Source organism: Leuciscus leuciscus (assembly GCF_965113295.1).
Source record: "Leuciscus leuciscus genome assembly, chromosome: 5".
Taxonomy (NCBI): Eukaryota; Metazoa; Chordata; class Actinopteri; order Cypriniformes; family Leuciscidae; genus Leuciscus; species Leuciscus leuciscus.
The window spans coordinates 12,496,095-12,513,733 of record NC_138729.1 but is presented as its reverse complement, the minus strand read 5'-3'; the positions used below and the strand labels follow the sequence as shown (position 1 = coordinate 12,513,733).

Sequence of the window (17,639 nt, the reverse complement as noted above, 5' to 3'; positions counted from 1 at the left end):
ATTTAACTGCTCCTTGGTAACCAAGGCAACAAGTGATTCAAAAATCTGTTGCCAAGCAACAGCAGGCCAAACCAGTGCACTAGGCATAAGAGCTTCACATATGCATCCATTACACTGTCACTTCAGAGAGAAAGAATAAGCCATTACACTTTTTTTTCTGAAAGTGCCCATTAATGACGTGAAAAATACTTTCCTTCACAATGATAGATGACAATCAAGTAATGAGTCTCAGTATAAATGTTGCAAAAATACAAATTCACATGCACATTTATCCTCACCATGCTCTCGTAGCGGTCTCCAGGTCGCCCCCTTCGATCACTGCTTACAGGAAAAGAGACATGCTTAATTTGATATGCTTGTAGTGGGCATGCATCTGAAAGCTCTGAAATAACCCATTTTATTTTTATATATATATATATATATATATATATATATATATATATATATATATATATATATATATATATATATATATATATATATATATATATCTATATAGATATAGAGATATATAGATAGAATGGAGATCTATTTCGTGCTTAAACTAATAATATACACAATTATATCCTCATAAGAGCAGTCTTAAATGAACGTAAAGAGTTATGAGTGAGATCCGTGTCATCAGCAGCAGTGGCTGGTCTTAAAGTGGCAGCAACCACTAATGCTGTCTGTCATTAATGTTAATCAAAGAATAAAGAAAACAGAGAAAATACTCACTGCTCTTGACTAAAGAACTTTTGTAGCTTTAATAAGGATTAACCTATATTTAATTTATAATTTATGCAGTTTGATAACTTTATTCAATTTCTGTATATTTCACAGGGCACAGGTAAATATGACATTTATTATGGGTTTATGTGAGGATTATTTTAAGTTCACTTAAATGAAAAGTTGTTATATATTTTTAGAATAATAAATGTTTTTTTTTTTTTTAGATGTTTCAATTACACTAATGTTTAATGACTATTATCAATTAAAAAAAAATCTATTTCGTTGAGACATGTAGCTGTATTAGTAACAGTGATACTGTTGCCTTTGGCTTGCTCAGTTGGGGATATTTAATTTAATTTGATCAATCAATAAATTCCTCTTGAAACAAACTTTGTTGTATTATTTTAATTTAATACTGTGAAGCTGCTTTGATACAATCTGTATTGTGAAAAGCGCTATACAAATAAACTTGACTTGATACTGGCCTTCATTCATAAAAAGACATTAAACAAGTATTTAAAATATTGGCTTTCTAATAGTTTCTACATTAATTTGGAGATTAAAATTGGAATAATTACATTATAAAATCATTTAATTTTTTTATTTAAATTATTACATTTTGTATATTAATATAAATATTTATAAATTAAATATTATATATAATGAAAATATTGATATTCAAATTATTTTTACGCAATTTTCCTGTTAAAATGTGCATTTATATATATATATATATATATATTATAAAATCAATGTGACTAATAATGATTATTATTACTACATTTTTTACAAAATAAAATTAATACTATTGTAACACTTTCATTATTAAAAATAAAGTATTTAAGAATAAATATAATAATAATACATTTTATTTGACTGAAAACCTTTATCTTACGGAAAACTACAGGGTGCCCTGTTATCATGCAGGCTGTCAGGGACACAGGCGGCCTAGAACTATAAATCATTAGCCAGGAACACTTCCGTACACCAATACTGGAGAATACTACCAATACTACTTCAAATTTCTTTAGCGAGAAATTATATTTTTCATATTTTTACCCAAAATTGGGTGATGTGAGCATTATAAATATGTTTGTTTCATTCATACTGGAAGCCGGCGGGCGCCCTCGCGCAGACAGTCCAAAACATGCCTCACAGAAGTAAAACTTATAATTTTCCAGAAAATCCCTAATATGGACAAAGGCATCCAGCTATCACTGTAACTGAATAAAAAGAGGATAGAAAAGCTTTGACTTATTAAACAAAGATAATAAACAAGACTACAACAGTTTATGTTTTTTCTGTATTCTTCAACCCAACTCGTGTATTTTCATAAGAATAAATTATATTTATAAATGCAATGAATGCTAATCGACATTAATTCGATTATAGAAAAAAAAGCAAAAATGTATATATGTATATATATATATATATATATATATATATATATATATATATATATATATATATATATATATATATATAAATAATGTGTGATAGGAAGCCACTTCAGATCCTAAATGGAAGTTATTTATAACATTTGACTGACATTATGGAGTGAGTTTGGACTTGAGTAAAAACGTAATATTTGGTACGGTTTGCTTTTCAAATCCACAGCGCTTGCAGAGACGGAGCAGCTTACTGCTTTTTTCAGTTTACTGAACTGATCAAGCCGCTCTGATCACACTGCCACTCCTCACTATGAAACACACTGTGCATATATTTATTAAAACATTTTTTTTTATAAAGCCTTTGCCATTTCATATTTTCACCTAGCCAAATCGGGATTTGTGTTTTATTTTGATTAATAGTGCAGCCCTAAATAAAATAAATATTTAAATTGAAAAGGCCATCATTTGATTACAAATTGTAATTGAACAAAGCAGTATAATTTTAACACATTGCTGAGAGTGAATATTCACTTGGAACGAGACTTGAAATTGAAAAAGCATGTCTATTTTTTTCTTTTCACCCAAAATAATTTATCAGCTTTTAGGTCAAACATAAACCCATCTTGAGTCCTTAATTGTGCTATGGAGTTTCCTTTGTGTCTTTTTTTATTCAATCAAACTGCGTTTGAGAATAAAACTAATTATATTATAATTAAAACAATTAAAAGATTGCAAAAAAGTCCTCTTAAGGCTCAAAAATAAAGAAGTTGATCATAAAATTATTTACAGCACATGTAAATCTTTGAAAACCTTAATTTTTCGTTGTGCATTTCGAACACTATCACAAACGCACAAATTTTGCTCTCTTTTCTGCTGTCTTTTTTGTGGGTCTAAAACTCTAAATCTTTTTCTTGCAAGTTGAAAAGTTTTGCTTGCGAATGAAGCTGTCTCAGTGGGCGGTCTCTACCAACCAGGATGGAAGACCCTTTTCTATTGGTCACCCTGGATCGAAGTGACCGGTTGACCACGCCCACTACGTTTTTCCACTGCTGCCGTGCAGTGTCTGAGGAGAGCGAGTGAACTTGTAACATGGCGAGCAACAGGTCCTTTACTGGATAAGATAACTGATATAATATCACTGTGGGGAGCAGGACGAGGCCGGTGGCGTGATTACTGATGAGCGACACACTGGTCTCATGTCTCTCACGGAGGAGCAGAAGCATAAGATGAGGAGCGACGACAGTGAAGATGGAGAGGACAAGCCTGGATTTGACATTGTGTCGTGTTTTATTATGTGTGGCCAGTCTGTAGTTATTTTTACCGCAGAATAGATTTTATTAGCCAACACAACAGCATAGCTAGCAACCAGAGCCACCAATAGTAGCCTATACAAAAATTGGTTCTAAGCCAGTTTTTTTTTTTTATCTTTTGCTGTAGTGTGTCAGTAGGAAAAATCAGTTTACATTTCCAAGCATTTCAAAATTAGCTGATGTAACAAACACATCACATTAAGAAGCATTTATATGTAACCGTGTAGGCCTACTTAGTTTTTGACTAAATACAAATTCAGATCATTGATCACAAATTATAAATCACTGTTATTTCTTAACTTAAGGTACACTATTTAACTTTCGGTGCCCTAGAGACATGCAGTTTTGTTAACAGACAGATCATGCAAATGACATATAGCCTTTAGTGTGACTTGCTACTATTAGCTGCTGGTAGCAACAGCCGGATTCTTTTCTGACAGTCAGCATTATTTAAATCTCTGCTTAAGATTAAACATGAATACGAAAAAGTTTAAATGCACTTACATAACAGCAAAAAGTTGAAAAATAAGTGCATGTAAAACAATGTAATCTATATATCATTAACGAAAGAAAACGTGTGAAGTAATTTATATTTATATTATGTATTTTATGTACCTATATTATCATTATAATTTTAAAGCCTAATATTGTTAAAAGCCAATGTAATGTCTCTTCTGCTGCAAGCACAATCACGGTTCTGGGTAGTCTAATGAAATGATTAGGAAGTTATGGCAGATCAGACATGATTACCTAAGCCCGACCATTTGGCCCGACTTTACTGGTTTAGCCAACGTTAACTATTTAAATGGTAGAGCATAACAAGAGAAAAATTCAGTTCACTTGCCATTGAGTTTATGACATTAAATCAGTAAAGGACCTGTTGCTCGCCATGTTACAAGTTCGCTCACTGTTCTCTCAGACACAGTGCACGGCAGCAGCGGAAAAACGTAGTGGGCGTGGTCAACCTGTCACTTCGATCCAGGGTGGCCAATAGAAAAGGGCCTTTCATCCTGGTTGGTAGAGACCGCCCACTGAGACACAGCTTCATTCGCAAGCAAAACTTTTAAACTTGCAAGCAAAACTTTTAAACTTTAAAGCAAAAGAATTAGACCCGCAAAAATAGCAAAATTTGTGCGTTTGTGATGAAAAGAGTTCGAAATGCACAAAGAAAAATAAAGGTTTTCAAAGATTTACATGCACTACAAAAATAATTTTATCAACTTTATTTTTGAGCCTTAAGAAGACTTTTTTGCAATCTTTTTTTTTTTTTATTACAAAATAATTCGTTTTACTCTCAAACACAATGGCCCTCATTTATCATTCTTGCGTAGAAACGGGTGTATATGTTGCCGCAAGATTATGCTTACACTCCTCTCACCGCCTGATTTATGAAGCTGTGCGTACCTTTGAAATCCAGGTGTACGCAATACCTGACCTTGATAAATGCCACGGCTGAAAACGATCGTCATTAGAATAACACGCCCCTATATATTCAAGTCTCCGCTTCCCCCACGCCCTCATTTTACGCCATAGACACACGGAAGACGGCAAAGAAGAGAAACTTCTTTGAGAAAGAGAAAGCGAAACCAGGGAAGTGGAAAGAAACTAAATTGATTTCTAGATTTTTATTATTAATGACGCTTATTGTTATTTAGAAGAAGAATGTCGTTATTATTATTATTTGTATTATTATTATTATTTAAAAGAAGAATGTCATTTTTATTATTTTGTCAGTCTGAATTATTTTTTTGGTCATTGATAGCCTTTCATTACTAAACCCAGTCCGTGCACACCTGCCGGGCCTAACCCTGGCCTAACCATCGTTTCAAAGAATAGTACAACGGCGAGCGCGTCGAGTATAAACGCCTCGTCCGTTTGGGGAGGTGCACGCGCAGTCTGCGGAGACTCGCGCTGCGGAGCCAGGCGAAAGTATAAACAAGGCGTGAACTGTCAGGTAAAGCGCACAGGCTCGCAACTGAAGGAATACATATGCCTACAATTCAAATGCTTTGGTAAAGTCACACAACTTAAACATTGAAGTCCATGTTGCACAAAAATAAACACTGAAGTTTATAATTACTATGTTGTTGTTTTTTTACAGTGGGTCATAATATATCATATCTTTTAGTTTGTCAGTGCGTTTTGTGGTGTTAGGAATTGTTTTTCTGCGCATTCCCGCACTCAAAACGTGCGTACACCACCTCCTGAGCTGGCGTAGGATTTGAGCGTGCCGTACGCCAACGTTCATATTGATAAATCTCAAAGTCACCGTGGTTTTGGGTGTACGCTGGAAATTTGGTGTACGCACTTTTGATAAATGAGGGCCAGTATGTTTGAATAAAAAAAGACACAAAGGAAACTCCATCTTGTGCTTTCTCCTTTTATGTTGATTTGCAAACATGTAGTGTGCCAGTAAATTTTCTGCTTTTGTGGTTACTTACCTTGGTCTGTCATCCATATTGCTGTGATAGCTCTGGTGGGAAAATCTATCACCTCTGGAAACAAAAATGGCGTAATCAGTTATTCTGGTATGATTCAAGATATAGGACAGACTGTCCAGAGAACTCCCAGAAACTGCATTGATTCCCTTATTTACATCATTCAACAATATAATCGTAATCACTTAAAACACAAACAACTGGAAAAGATAATAAAAACGCACCTAATTGCAACATTTATTTTAAAAAGAAATTAATGAATATAAATACACCAGGGCTTCCTGGACTTAAATGTCCATAAAAATAGCAACCATAAAAACAAGATCTAATAATAATAAAAATGAAAATTATAGTTCCTATTATTATCATTATGTTAATTTATAATTTTTGATATATATATATATATATATTTATTTATTTTTTCTCCATGTTTGATTATTTTGTTCTGTACATTCTGTAGCGCTTTGAGTCTGAGAAAGGCGCATTACAAATAAAATGTATTATTATTATTATGCCCTTTTTGCAAAAATAAAATCATGTAGGTTGTAGAAAACACTGCAATGCACAATAAGCAACATTCTCTACATACCCTCCTCTAGGTGGTGGTGGTGGGGGCAGAGGCAGATTTCGGGCCCTACTGCCCCCACGTCCTCCTCTCCCTGGTGGGGGTGGAGGTGGTCCACGGCGTGGGCTCATATCATCATAATCTCGTCTGGAAGGGGGCATGGGACGGCCACCACGGCCAGGAGGCATGCGATCGAACCCTCCCCGGCCGCGCATCGGGAACCCACCCATAGGCCGTCGCCCTCTCTCTTCATACATCATGGTAAAACCACCATAGTCATACGTTTCATCATAAAAGTTTGGGTCATAGGGCTGGGCTCGACCTTTAATAGGAGCCTACAGATAACACAGGACAAATATAAGCTTTATTTATGAAGCAAAGTGTTTATCTAAATAAACTGTGAATGTTGCTACAATGTCAAATGAGAAAACTGTATAATAATTTTTTTTTTTTAAAGTGTAAAAAAAGTCCTTGCATCTCTGTCATCATCATCTCACCTCTGAAATCAGCTCTAGAATGACCTTGATGCACTCAACCACACGCTCAGGTTTACCCCCGACTAACACTACACGGTCAGTGGAGTGGGGGCAGCATTCCTGGAAGAGCTTGATTGTAGTCTGGGTATTCTTAAAAATTAATACAATTTCTCATCAGAGAAATACATCTTTTTGGTTAAGCTGATATAAATATTTTAAGCTTCCTGGTTATGAACTCTGTTTTACGACATGGTATTTTTAGCACTGAGCTTACCTCCCTCAGTTCCTTGATCTTGGCACCTTTAACTCCGATAATGCCTCCGGCCAAACTCTGATGAATCAGCAGACGCAGCTCACAGTCAAAGTCAGTCCCGCTATAATGCTGATACTACCAAATATACAGAAAAAAAAAGAATGTTTAAGGACACGTGCAAACCAACCATACATAGTCACATCCATAGTTTCTCTATTATTATTATTCATTGAAATTTGATATAATTAATATTTTTAAAACAGTTTATATATTTTTAGCAATGACAAATACTACTGTACTGTATACAAAGTCTACAGTAGAGATGCACCGATACCACTTTTTTTCAGACCAAGTACAAGTACTTACATTTGGGTACTTGCCGATACCAAGTACTTAATGATACCATTACAGGTCTTCTAACAATGTTTTATTTTCATCAGATGTTTTTCACTTTCTGACTGTAACACAAGCAGTTTGATTATACAAGTTGTATACTTTGTTAAAGGAGCTAATTCTCACCCCTCCTCTTGACAATTTAGCAGAGCATAGTTTGCAGTCTGCTCTACTTTTATCATCATCGTTTATCTTAAAATATCTCCAAACGGCTGACATTACTCCTCCTCCGACTACCTGCTCAACTGACGAGAGGTTAGGCTAATGTCACGTTGCCATAAGGGGCCGTTCACATATCGCGTTTTTTGCGCATGCAAATTCGTTACTTCAAATGTAGGTGTGCGGCAAGCGCACTCATAATAGAAGCGGCGTGGCACACTCGTTTTTCCAGGCGCGCCTATGGTCATGGTTGCATAGCAACGACAGACGCCACGAGAGCGCAAGCGCTTGTGGAAAGGAGAAGGAAGCAAGCGCTTGTGGAAAGGAGAAGGAAGCGGTGCGGCCGCGCTTTCCACACGTTTTTAGACGCGATATGTGAATGACCCCTTAAAGCGGTATCGGGTGCGGTTGTATCGGGTAGTTTTACAAGTACGAGTACATGAGCACAGTATCGGACCGACACCCGAGTACTAGTATCGGTGCATCCCTAGTCTACAGTATAGCTTTCCAATTTGGAATAGAATATTGTATAAAGTCGGACTCAAAATTTAAGTTGTTATTCACAATTTAAGATTTTATCTTAAATCATATGCGTTTGGAACAATGCATCAACTTTTAGAGTAGACAAGCGTACAGCTGACATCAAACCTAATGGATATGGACTAAATCCTGCAAAACACCAATTTGGATTTCATAGGGTTTTTAATACCTTCGATACTGGGTTTGGTATGCTCACCTCCTCCAGTGTAGGGATGATCTTCAGCAGAATCTCACCAATGGTCTCTATATCTGCACTCACACTCAGGATACTGTAGCAGAACATCAGTGAAATGAAAGATAAAAGCAAAAAAACAACAAAAAGAAAACAAAAAAACAGATACAAAACTTTAGATCCTGAGCCCTGCTGCATACCACAAAGCAATGAAGTAGGGGGAAATAACACTTTAAACCAAAAGAAAGTAAATTAAAAAGAGGACTGCTGAACACATGTTTTAAGTCTTCCAACACTGGACTGAGATACGGGCAATCGACATGCACTCAGTTCTCGCACATTCAATTAAAACAGGCCTTGAAGAGATGGGCGACAGTGGAAGGGCTGAGACTGAACAGGCTCTGTACGGCTACACGAGCCGAGAAAATGAGAGAGAGCAAGACAGGCCTGCTTACCACTATGCCACCACCAGATCATTTGGGAGAAGAAAGGAAGAAATAAAAATAAAGTCTCTTGCAATTCACTCTATGGTGCCATCAGCACATCACATTCTCTCAACGACGAGAGAAACCAAACCAAAAACAAACAGAAGCAGCAAAAGACCAAGGCGAAGGGGAAGGGAAAAAATGAGAGATTTTTGCAGATTAAGAACCTGAACGTATGTGGGCTAAGAGAAGGGGGAAAAAAAAAACAAGGGGAAGGAAATGCAGCACCAGAGAAAAATCAAAGACAACAGTGATGAGTGACAGAGAGGGCTGCGCCACAGCACTAGCTCAGAATCATGGACAGTGATGTTGTGAACAGTGAGAGAGGGGGGCTCAGGGGTTGGGGGAACACGGACAGAGCGAAAAAGAGATGGGCTTTTCCACAGTTCACTGTCAGAATCATCAGCTATGAAAATAATCATCCAAACTAGGGCTGGGCAGTATAATGATGCATAGGACGCGATAACTGGTAGATATTTTGCAATATTATGGCAGCTATATCTGCATGCATTATTGTGACAGACTTTTAACTTTTAAACAGTTTTAAGTTACCGCAAAGACCAAGAAGTAATGCACTTAAATTAATATTTTCGCAAAACATCAAAAAGGAAATTAAAGTCGCCATGAAGTTTTTGGGCTTTTAGTATGAATATGTTAGCCTTAAGGTTATCTATAAGCTAGTGTGCTGCAAAACAATAATTTGCATTTAGAAGATATTAGCATTCAAAACTTAGTCTCTTACTTCCGCCAATATGCATCAAAGATTTTCATGACATCACGATGCACTTCAGCTTCTCATCAGATTTTCTGTACAATCAAATGCTCTCTAGAGTCTATAGCGTCCCGCCCCCTACATTATAAATAGACGCTGAAGCTGCAGCCAAAATCGGTCATTTCACACGTTTACTATTTTCTTCATGATGAATGACAGATAGTGTACTATATAGAGGATAGGGAACGATTCAGACGATTCAAATATGCTTTCCATTGGGGCGAATGAAGTCTGGTTTCACGTCAGTGTCACACAAACCGCCGCAGCGTGCACAGTCTGCTCCGGTCCAGATACACGATAGCACAAAGCGGATCATATGCACGAGTCGGCGCAGACTACAAAATATATCGGACCCATTTGAATTATGCACAGAATGCTATATTTTAAAGCGATATGGTGAAGGTTAGGAGGAGAAACGGTTAGAGATTAGAAGGAAACTTTGGCTTTATCAAGCTAATGGGCTCTGGCCGAACTGATATAAATTAAACGCTACAAAACGGGAGGGGTTGTTCGGGGCTTAAAAAAAAAAAAAAATCAAGCTTTTAATGTTGTTTATATGTCTATGTGGTGTTTTTAATATGCTTTAAGACAAACCATGTGCAAATTCATAAGTCAACACCATTGCTGAGTATTTTCTTTTTGAAGTTTACCAAAGGCAGTCTCAAAAACGCGGTTTGAAATCACTGGTGTTCCTTACGTCACAAACTACAACCAATCCCATCACGAGGGGGGCTTTAGTATATGTGATGCGATCTGGGAAAACCCGTCGGATGTCGCGCTGGGCCGTTTTCAGTAAATTCCAAAATAGTTTGAATGTCAGTTTTTTGTCAAAAAAATTTCTCATCAAATTATTATTCTATAACATCTTTTCTCTCATCTCTGAAAATATCTTGGCAAAATTCCCTTGTTTAGTGCAAAAAAAACAGCGATAGTGTCAAGCTGAAAATACTCTCTCTAATGCATTATATGCGACCATTTTCTCTAACGCACGGCAGAGGTGAAAAAAACAAAACAATCGCCGTATATCCCATACACCCGTCCGTCTCTTAACACCACAAAGATAGTTTACCTATAAAATAAACCACATAACATGTACAGTGAATGCGTATTAGTGCGCATTTCGTGCCAATCCTGTTTAAAAAAAAAAAAAGAGTGCCAAGCGTCCCGACGGTGACCGTTATAAAACCTGTTTTTCTCAAAATTCCGTTCCAGAAAATCATAGCGATCGGCCGACTTCAGATAAACATAACTTTTGCTACCAACAAGCTATGATAAAAATAAAAACAGATTTGGAAAGGGCTTGATACCAGCTTCCATATGATATCAACACCTGTAATAGGTCAAATTTCACCATGTGGTGGGTTTTCCCAGATCGCATCACATATCATTAACTATGCTATGAAGCAGGGGAGTCACAAGAGAAGCCAGGTTATCCTGGCATACTTTTCTGTTGATATGAAAAATAGGGTACATTTAGCAATATAGAGGGTGAATTATGTTTAAGATGTATATTACGATGTTATGATGAACAATATGCCTTTCTCCACGTTCTAAGTTGTTCAAAGGGTTAAGGATACTGATGTTTAGAAGGCAGACTGAGATGGCGAACGTATTTGTGTAACATTAGCTTGTGTAACATGGTTACATGGTTTGAGTAACATTAGCAACACATTATTAGCTGTTTGATAACAGTCAAGCAAAAGGCCAATCGTAATCATACCGTTATGTGTCCGACGCTGTAGAGAGCGATACATAAAGGAATAAAATGATTGACTACAGGGGTACTTTAAAGTTTTCATTTAGCCGAGAACCGAAACTGAAAATTAAGTTGCTGTAATAAAATGTTGGTAATTGGCAATTCTTTATGCTATTCAGGGTGTCATGTTCTCAGTTGATAAATTAAACCAGCGGTAGTAAAGTGAAGCTGCTAGAATAATTTTAGATTTTGAATTTTTTTTTATTCGAATCAATTCATAAATTGATACTCTAAACGTCTGTTAATGTTGATGTTGACGGAACAAAGAACGGTGCAGCACAGGACAGTTTAGAGAGCACACAGGCTTGCAACAGGGGACAAATGAAGCTTACTTGACAACAAAAGTTCCATATCAGTATTTTCAACATGGACGTGCAAGCGGTTGCTGTGGTAATGAACAATACCTGATTGTAAAAGCGAATGAACATATCCTGTATCGTAGGCTAAATCACCAAATATTGAGAATGCAACAGTGCATATTATATTTATATGACCCCAAAACATTGGCCACTGATTGGAACCAGCTGATATTCACAGAGTGGTACAGGTATGACGTCACTTTGTAGGCCAAAATGCAGATACATATTAGCATTTTAGCACTTCCAGTTCCGTCGTCCTGAAGTCAATGGGCTTTTTGAATGGGATTTTGGTTAAATGGCTGAAACAAGGTCTGTGGTGAACAAGCTCAACAAGACACTTCCACGTTTTATTCTACGACAAAATACATCAGTATAAACACACTCGTGATTTTTTTTAAGCAGTTATGCGTCTTGAAAAAGGGAGTTGCTAACAAGTGGCTAAATGGGACAAAAGAGGCTGTCGGGGGCATTAAACGTCATCACGCCAAACAGGTAACCTCAGTCCACTTTTACAGCCTCATTATGCTTATAATTGTGCTCATAAACTATTCTAACTCAAACTTTCAGGGGAAATGTTTTTAAAATTAAAATAAAACTGAAAAAGTTGTCGGAATCTTAGTGATGGTGACATTAAAGTCGTGGAACCGTGGTGTAGTTAGTTTATAGCGTACCTTTAGCTTTTTACTTCTGGCAGCTGCATTTAACAAAATAATCTTGATGGACAAAACTTTTAAGTATTATAAACTTTTGTTGACCACAGACCTCGTTCTTCACGATAATCCAAAAGCCTATGGAAAAATCCTAATAGGTTTTTGTTGAGGGAACCAGTGTGATGATAACTGTCGGTTGGCCTACAAAGTGACGTCATACCTGCACCACTATTTCGACGATGCAAAAGACACGCTCATGCCATGAGAGACGAATATGTAAGGCTGAGTCTGTTTTAACCGGGCTTGAGTAAAATAATAATGTAATTTATTATCATTAATATAGTTCAATATAAAATATTTAGATAATATAAATTGATTGATGAAGTAAAACAATTGAAAAATAATAATTCAACAAAACTTTTATTATGTATTTAATTATCAATTGGGGGCACAGGTTCTTAGGGGGGCAGCAAGGACAATAAAATTTAATAAATGTATTGAATACATTTTATTCAAAATCAAGAAGCAATTTTTAATCGAATCATGACCCCAAGAATTTATTATAATCCAATTGTGAGATTCCAAAGGATTCCCACCCCTAGACAAATGCAACATTTAGTTGGTTTTGGTTATTGAGGAACGATGCAACTTCTCGAATATTGAATTAATTTGGGGCATATTCACAGGTGTACTTATTTTACAAATCTGAACGCAGACTATCCATTCAAATTTTATATTTATTGTTTTGAGTTTTTAGTCTTTCGTTTTACAAATGTTAAAGCCGTTTCTGCTATCAGACTTAATCTTTTGTTGAATAATCTGGTATTTTGGTTTGTATACATTATGTTCCAAATAAAAAGAGAAATATAAAAAGTACATTTAGCTTGAAACGCATTTAATTCACTCAATTATCTGAAAAGTGGAATTACATTATGGTCTTTAAAAAAAAAAGAAAAGAAAAAAAATTTGTTAAATGTGCACCAAAAATCACATTATGGTCATACCGCCCACCCCTAATCCACACATTCAGCAGATTAATATGAGTGCAGTCTCTCTCCGAGGCAGGAGAAGTGATTGATTACATACAATTCTGTGCAACAAAGAAAGTTCGCAAATTATATTCAAAGACTTAATGGGGGTGTTGGGGGAGGAGAAAAGACATTTAAATATATACAAAAAAATATATACAAATTAAGAAGAAAAATAAAATAAAGTCAAATGGAACAATACACGTTTCTTAAAGGGGGGGAGGGGGGACTATATGTGTGAAAATGTTAAAATGAAACAGAAGGCAGGTTATCAAAGACATGTGTTCTCTTTCTAATCAGGCAGTGAGGCAATAACTGGTGGGACATACCGCTCTGGGCCACTGCTGTCTGGGACTGATACACTGGCATTGTACTGCATTGGTCGTGGAGGTTGGCATTGGGCAGGGGCATTCAATCACATGATGTCAAGTAAGGTGCCCGTTTAAGGAGGGGCACGTTTATGGGCGGGGCCAACCGGGGTGTCAGGTGGGCGGGCGGGCGATCAGGGGCGGAGGTTGGGCCAACATCAAGGTGGGCAACGCAGGAGGGGCAAGTCGATCCAGTACATGGGCAACGGAGGAAGGTGGCCAAAAACAAAAAAAAGTAAAGGAGAGGGAAGAGGGGGAGAAGGAATACATTTTTAATTGAATACAAGGCTTTACTCAATCTACTGTCCAATTTTTTTTCTTTTTTCTTTTGAAGAGACTTGGCAAAGAATGCACAAGAAAAAGGGCTGGACAGATCTAAAGACACTTTAAAATGTAGAACCACTGGGCAACAGTGGTTCATACAGGACTATGGGTCAGCTCAAGAGTCAAGACATCTGTAATTGGGTTTTCAAAGTGGGGGAGAGTGAAAGAGAATGCCTTCAACAATATAACGTTGAGAAGTACCTCCCCTTTTATACACAGTGTCAAAGACTCACAAAATAGCCCCATTTCAGAGAGCTTGTCTGTCCAAATGAGCCAACCTATAGCTACAAAACGGAAGATCTGCCCTCAGGATCAAATGTATTCAAAACTTTGGAGGATTTTAATGGGATTTTAATGGACGGATTGGTGTCATGATTTCTGGGATTTCAAATCCGACTGATTCGTGTTTTTGACTGATAAAGCTGAAATGCTCATGAAAACAATGTTGGTCAAAGGATGTTGTCAGAAGTCTTGTTAATATTTGACCATTAGAGAACATTGTTTAAAAGCTCATGATAAGCATGCAGCATGGTCTTAATACTCACATCTGTGCGCAAGGCTTTAATGTTCTTGCCCCCCTTTCCAATCACAGCCCCTGCATTCTGAAAACACAAAATTACACTGTTAAAATGTCATTATACTGAAGAAATGGAGAAGAAAAGTGCATGTGTACGCCTTTACTCACTTTGCTCTGGAGAAGCACCCTGAGTTCCACCATTTCATCTGCGTTGCGGGAGCGTTTGAATGCCTGTTCCTCATCCATGTCCTCAGCAGGGCGCTTGCCTGAGGGAACACAAATCTGGCACTTGAGCCTCAAACACAATTAAGACATTCCTGTTTATCAAACTGCTCGTTCTGAGAGAGTGCCACCACGGAATTCAAAACATAATCAGACACTAGTGGATGAGGTTCTCACAAAATTTGAGGACCTATAGAAAGCAGTTTAAAGAAGTCCAAAGGAGACATCCAGAGAAAATGCTTTTAACAATCATTCATATACGCACTTTGTGCTGAAAGCTAAAGCTTTTGAGCCAATAGAGAGCAACAGTCAGGATCTGGAAGTCATTTGAAAATCGAATTGATTTTAAATGATATCTTTATCTTATAAATCTTTAAAGACTATTAGACCTATTGTGAGGACCAGAGTTGCTAATCGATGGTAAATGCTTTTGCTGAAGCCTTCACTCCGCAATTTCAACTTAACTTGCACCAAAAGAACATTTTAGTGCCCACCCACTCCCATTAAACACTGCAAACAACACAGAGCCAATCCCCATTGTGTGTGTGTGTGTATTATGTATACAAGTCAAAATCTGCTTTATTATTATTATATTATTTACAACAGGATCTGCATTTTCATGGGTTTAACTAAAATAAAAATAAAAATTATAAAGAGACAATAAAAACAACTTAGTGCATCAAAACCACTCCTTTCCTGGTCAAAAAACAAATATATATATTTGTACTTTATTTTCAAAAGTCAAATAATTTATTACATTAATTTTGACAAGCCAAACATGTCAGTCTCTGAGAAACATGTAATTTATTTACGCCACAAAATAAACTTCAGGGCTCGACATTAACGCTTTTCTGGGACAAGTGAAAGAGAATTTTACTTGCCCAACCGGACAAGTAGCCTGATTAAATCAAAGTCAAAAACAACAAAATAATGATTCTGCGTTTATTACATTTAGTCTGAGTGGCAATTGATAGTGGATAATAACACAACCAAGAGTGTTGTTTTCCTGAATAACATGATTGAAATATTTGACATTTCATACAACAGTTCAATAAAGTAGTTTATATTTAAGCTATGCAGTTATGGCAATTTCTTCACGGGTTTCTCTACAGAGCTCCCCCTACAGCTTCGGAATAGATATTTGACAACACCGTCGTAAAACTCATTGGCGACTTTAATTGTTATTGTTGAATAATTATAAACTAAGAATATTGTTTCAGAATAAATTATATTTACACCACAAAAAAAACAACTTTTTTTACTCAGACAAGTGAATGACCGATTTATTCGTTTGAAGGACAAGCACATGACAAGGCTTAATGACAAGCCCTGAACTTCATTCTGTAAAATAAGTAGAATGAACTACACAAAAAGCATTTAGAACAACTCCAGCTTGTTTTATAATTACCCTAAAAATCAAACAGTTCACCCCTCATGCACGTTATCACATCTGTCAAAAAGTTGGCTGGCTGTCAGTTGGATTACATTGACATAAGCTCATGGGCAATCAATCACTTCCCTAAATACTTGCCGGGTAATAAATAAATGATTACCTAACAATCCATCCGTTCTCAATAATAATAATAATAAATATATAATATTTTTTTTTGTATTTACAAGAAGCAGAGGTCCAGGGAGTACACACATTACCTGTAAAAATCCTCACTATCGGATGTTTTGAATGCGCTATCACTTTCCGAGAAGATGAAAAAAAATGGTGGTCTGAGTAGCTAGCAAATCATGTAAAAATGTATAATCTTTTATTGGAAAATGAAACAACATTTTATCAAACTTTGATAATTGGCTTAATCTTTTAAACAACTGAGAGGATAGTGATCAAACTTACATTAAAAAAATAAAATACATTTTTATTGCTTATGAGGGCTTGTTTACACTTGGTATTAAGATGTGTTGTGGACGTTTGAATCACAAGTAGAACGTATCTGTATCTTTTGTCCACTTTCAACCACTTCTGTCCTGATTTCTTCAAGGGGAGGGTCAATGGGCAGATAAATGTATAGGCTTTTTCAAATTTTCAATGTTACGGACATAATAAGCTTGAGCAATTTACATACAGTATGAACAGACAACGGAAAAACAGAGAGAGCTCTATAAGCTTTCGTTTCTGCTCTGATAGCCGTGAGTGCGTGTTAGAAATGGTAATGTAATGGTGAAAGAAGATTGTGCTTGGTATGTTTTTCATCTTCAAACCAAACTTTAAATCCGACTTTCCGACCGTCAAACCGACAAAGTTTAAATCCCGTCTGGCTAGCACACTTCCCATAATGTTCACACATTAAGTCAGTAGGCAGAGAGTAGGCTGTCTTTTGTGGCTGTTTGAACACATTCGATCACATGAGCGTTTTCATCTACCTCTGGAAGTGGTCTAAAGTCGACAAGCTCAAAACTTTTTAGACCCCGTTTACCCCTGTATTTAGCGTCGTCCACTTGTGATCCAATCGACCAAAACGCTTCTTTTTTTTAAGTTATGTTTTTGGCCTTTTTGTGCCTTTATTGGATAGAACCGTAGAGATTTTGACAGGAAAGAGTCGGGTAGAGATAGAGGGGAACGGGATCGGCAAAGGACATGGGAATCAAATTCGGGTCGCCAGAGGCGCAGGTGCGCTATATGTCGGCGCGCTAACCACGAGGCTATTGCCGCCGACCAAAACGCATCTTAATCGCAGGGAAAAACAGGACCTGAGTGTCAATTATGTATAAGGTACATCTCTGTCTCTGACAGACAGCAT

The 17,639-nt window shown here is 36.7% G+C and overlaps 1 protein-coding gene and 1 long non-coding RNA gene across 7 annotated transcripts in view; one reads left to right on the top strand and one right to left on the bottom strand.

The window, feature by feature from the left end:
• hnrpkl (heterogeneous nuclear ribonucleoprotein K, like) overlaps positions 1 to 17,639 on the bottom strand; it is a 29,539-nt gene that overhangs the window by 8,292 nt on the left and 3,608 nt on the right. For 2 of the 6 annotated variants that reach the window (XM_082171470.1, XM_082171474.1), the window contains exons 3-11: positions 14,836 to 14,933; positions 14,696 to 14,752; positions 13,788 to 13,831; positions 8,406 to 8,505; positions 7,166 to 7,279; positions 6,913 to 7,041; positions 6,440 to 6,750; positions 5,854 to 5,907; positions 279 to 321 (exon numbers count right to left, since the gene is read on the bottom strand). In XM_082171470.1, coding sequence (XP_082027596.1) covers positions 279 to 321; positions 5,854 to 5,907; positions 6,440 to 6,750; positions 6,913 to 7,041; positions 7,166 to 7,279; positions 8,406 to 8,505; positions 13,788 to 13,831; positions 14,696 to 14,752; positions 14,836 to 14,933 — 950 coding nt within the window. The remainder of the gene's footprint in view (positions 1 to 278; positions 322 to 5,853; positions 5,908 to 6,439; positions 6,751 to 6,912; positions 7,042 to 7,165; positions 7,280 to 8,405; positions 8,506 to 13,787; positions 13,832 to 14,695; positions 14,753 to 14,835; positions 14,934 to 17,639) is intronic. The other 4 variants (XM_082171471.1, XM_082171475.1, XM_082171472.1 and 1 more) reach the window with 3 other exon arrangements.
• LOC309500013 lies at positions 14,941 to 16,748 on the top strand. Its single transcript, XR_014206440.1, has 2 exons — positions 14,941 to 15,157; positions 15,269 to 16,748. It is a non-coding gene; the product is annotated as an uncharacterized lncRNA (long non-coding RNA).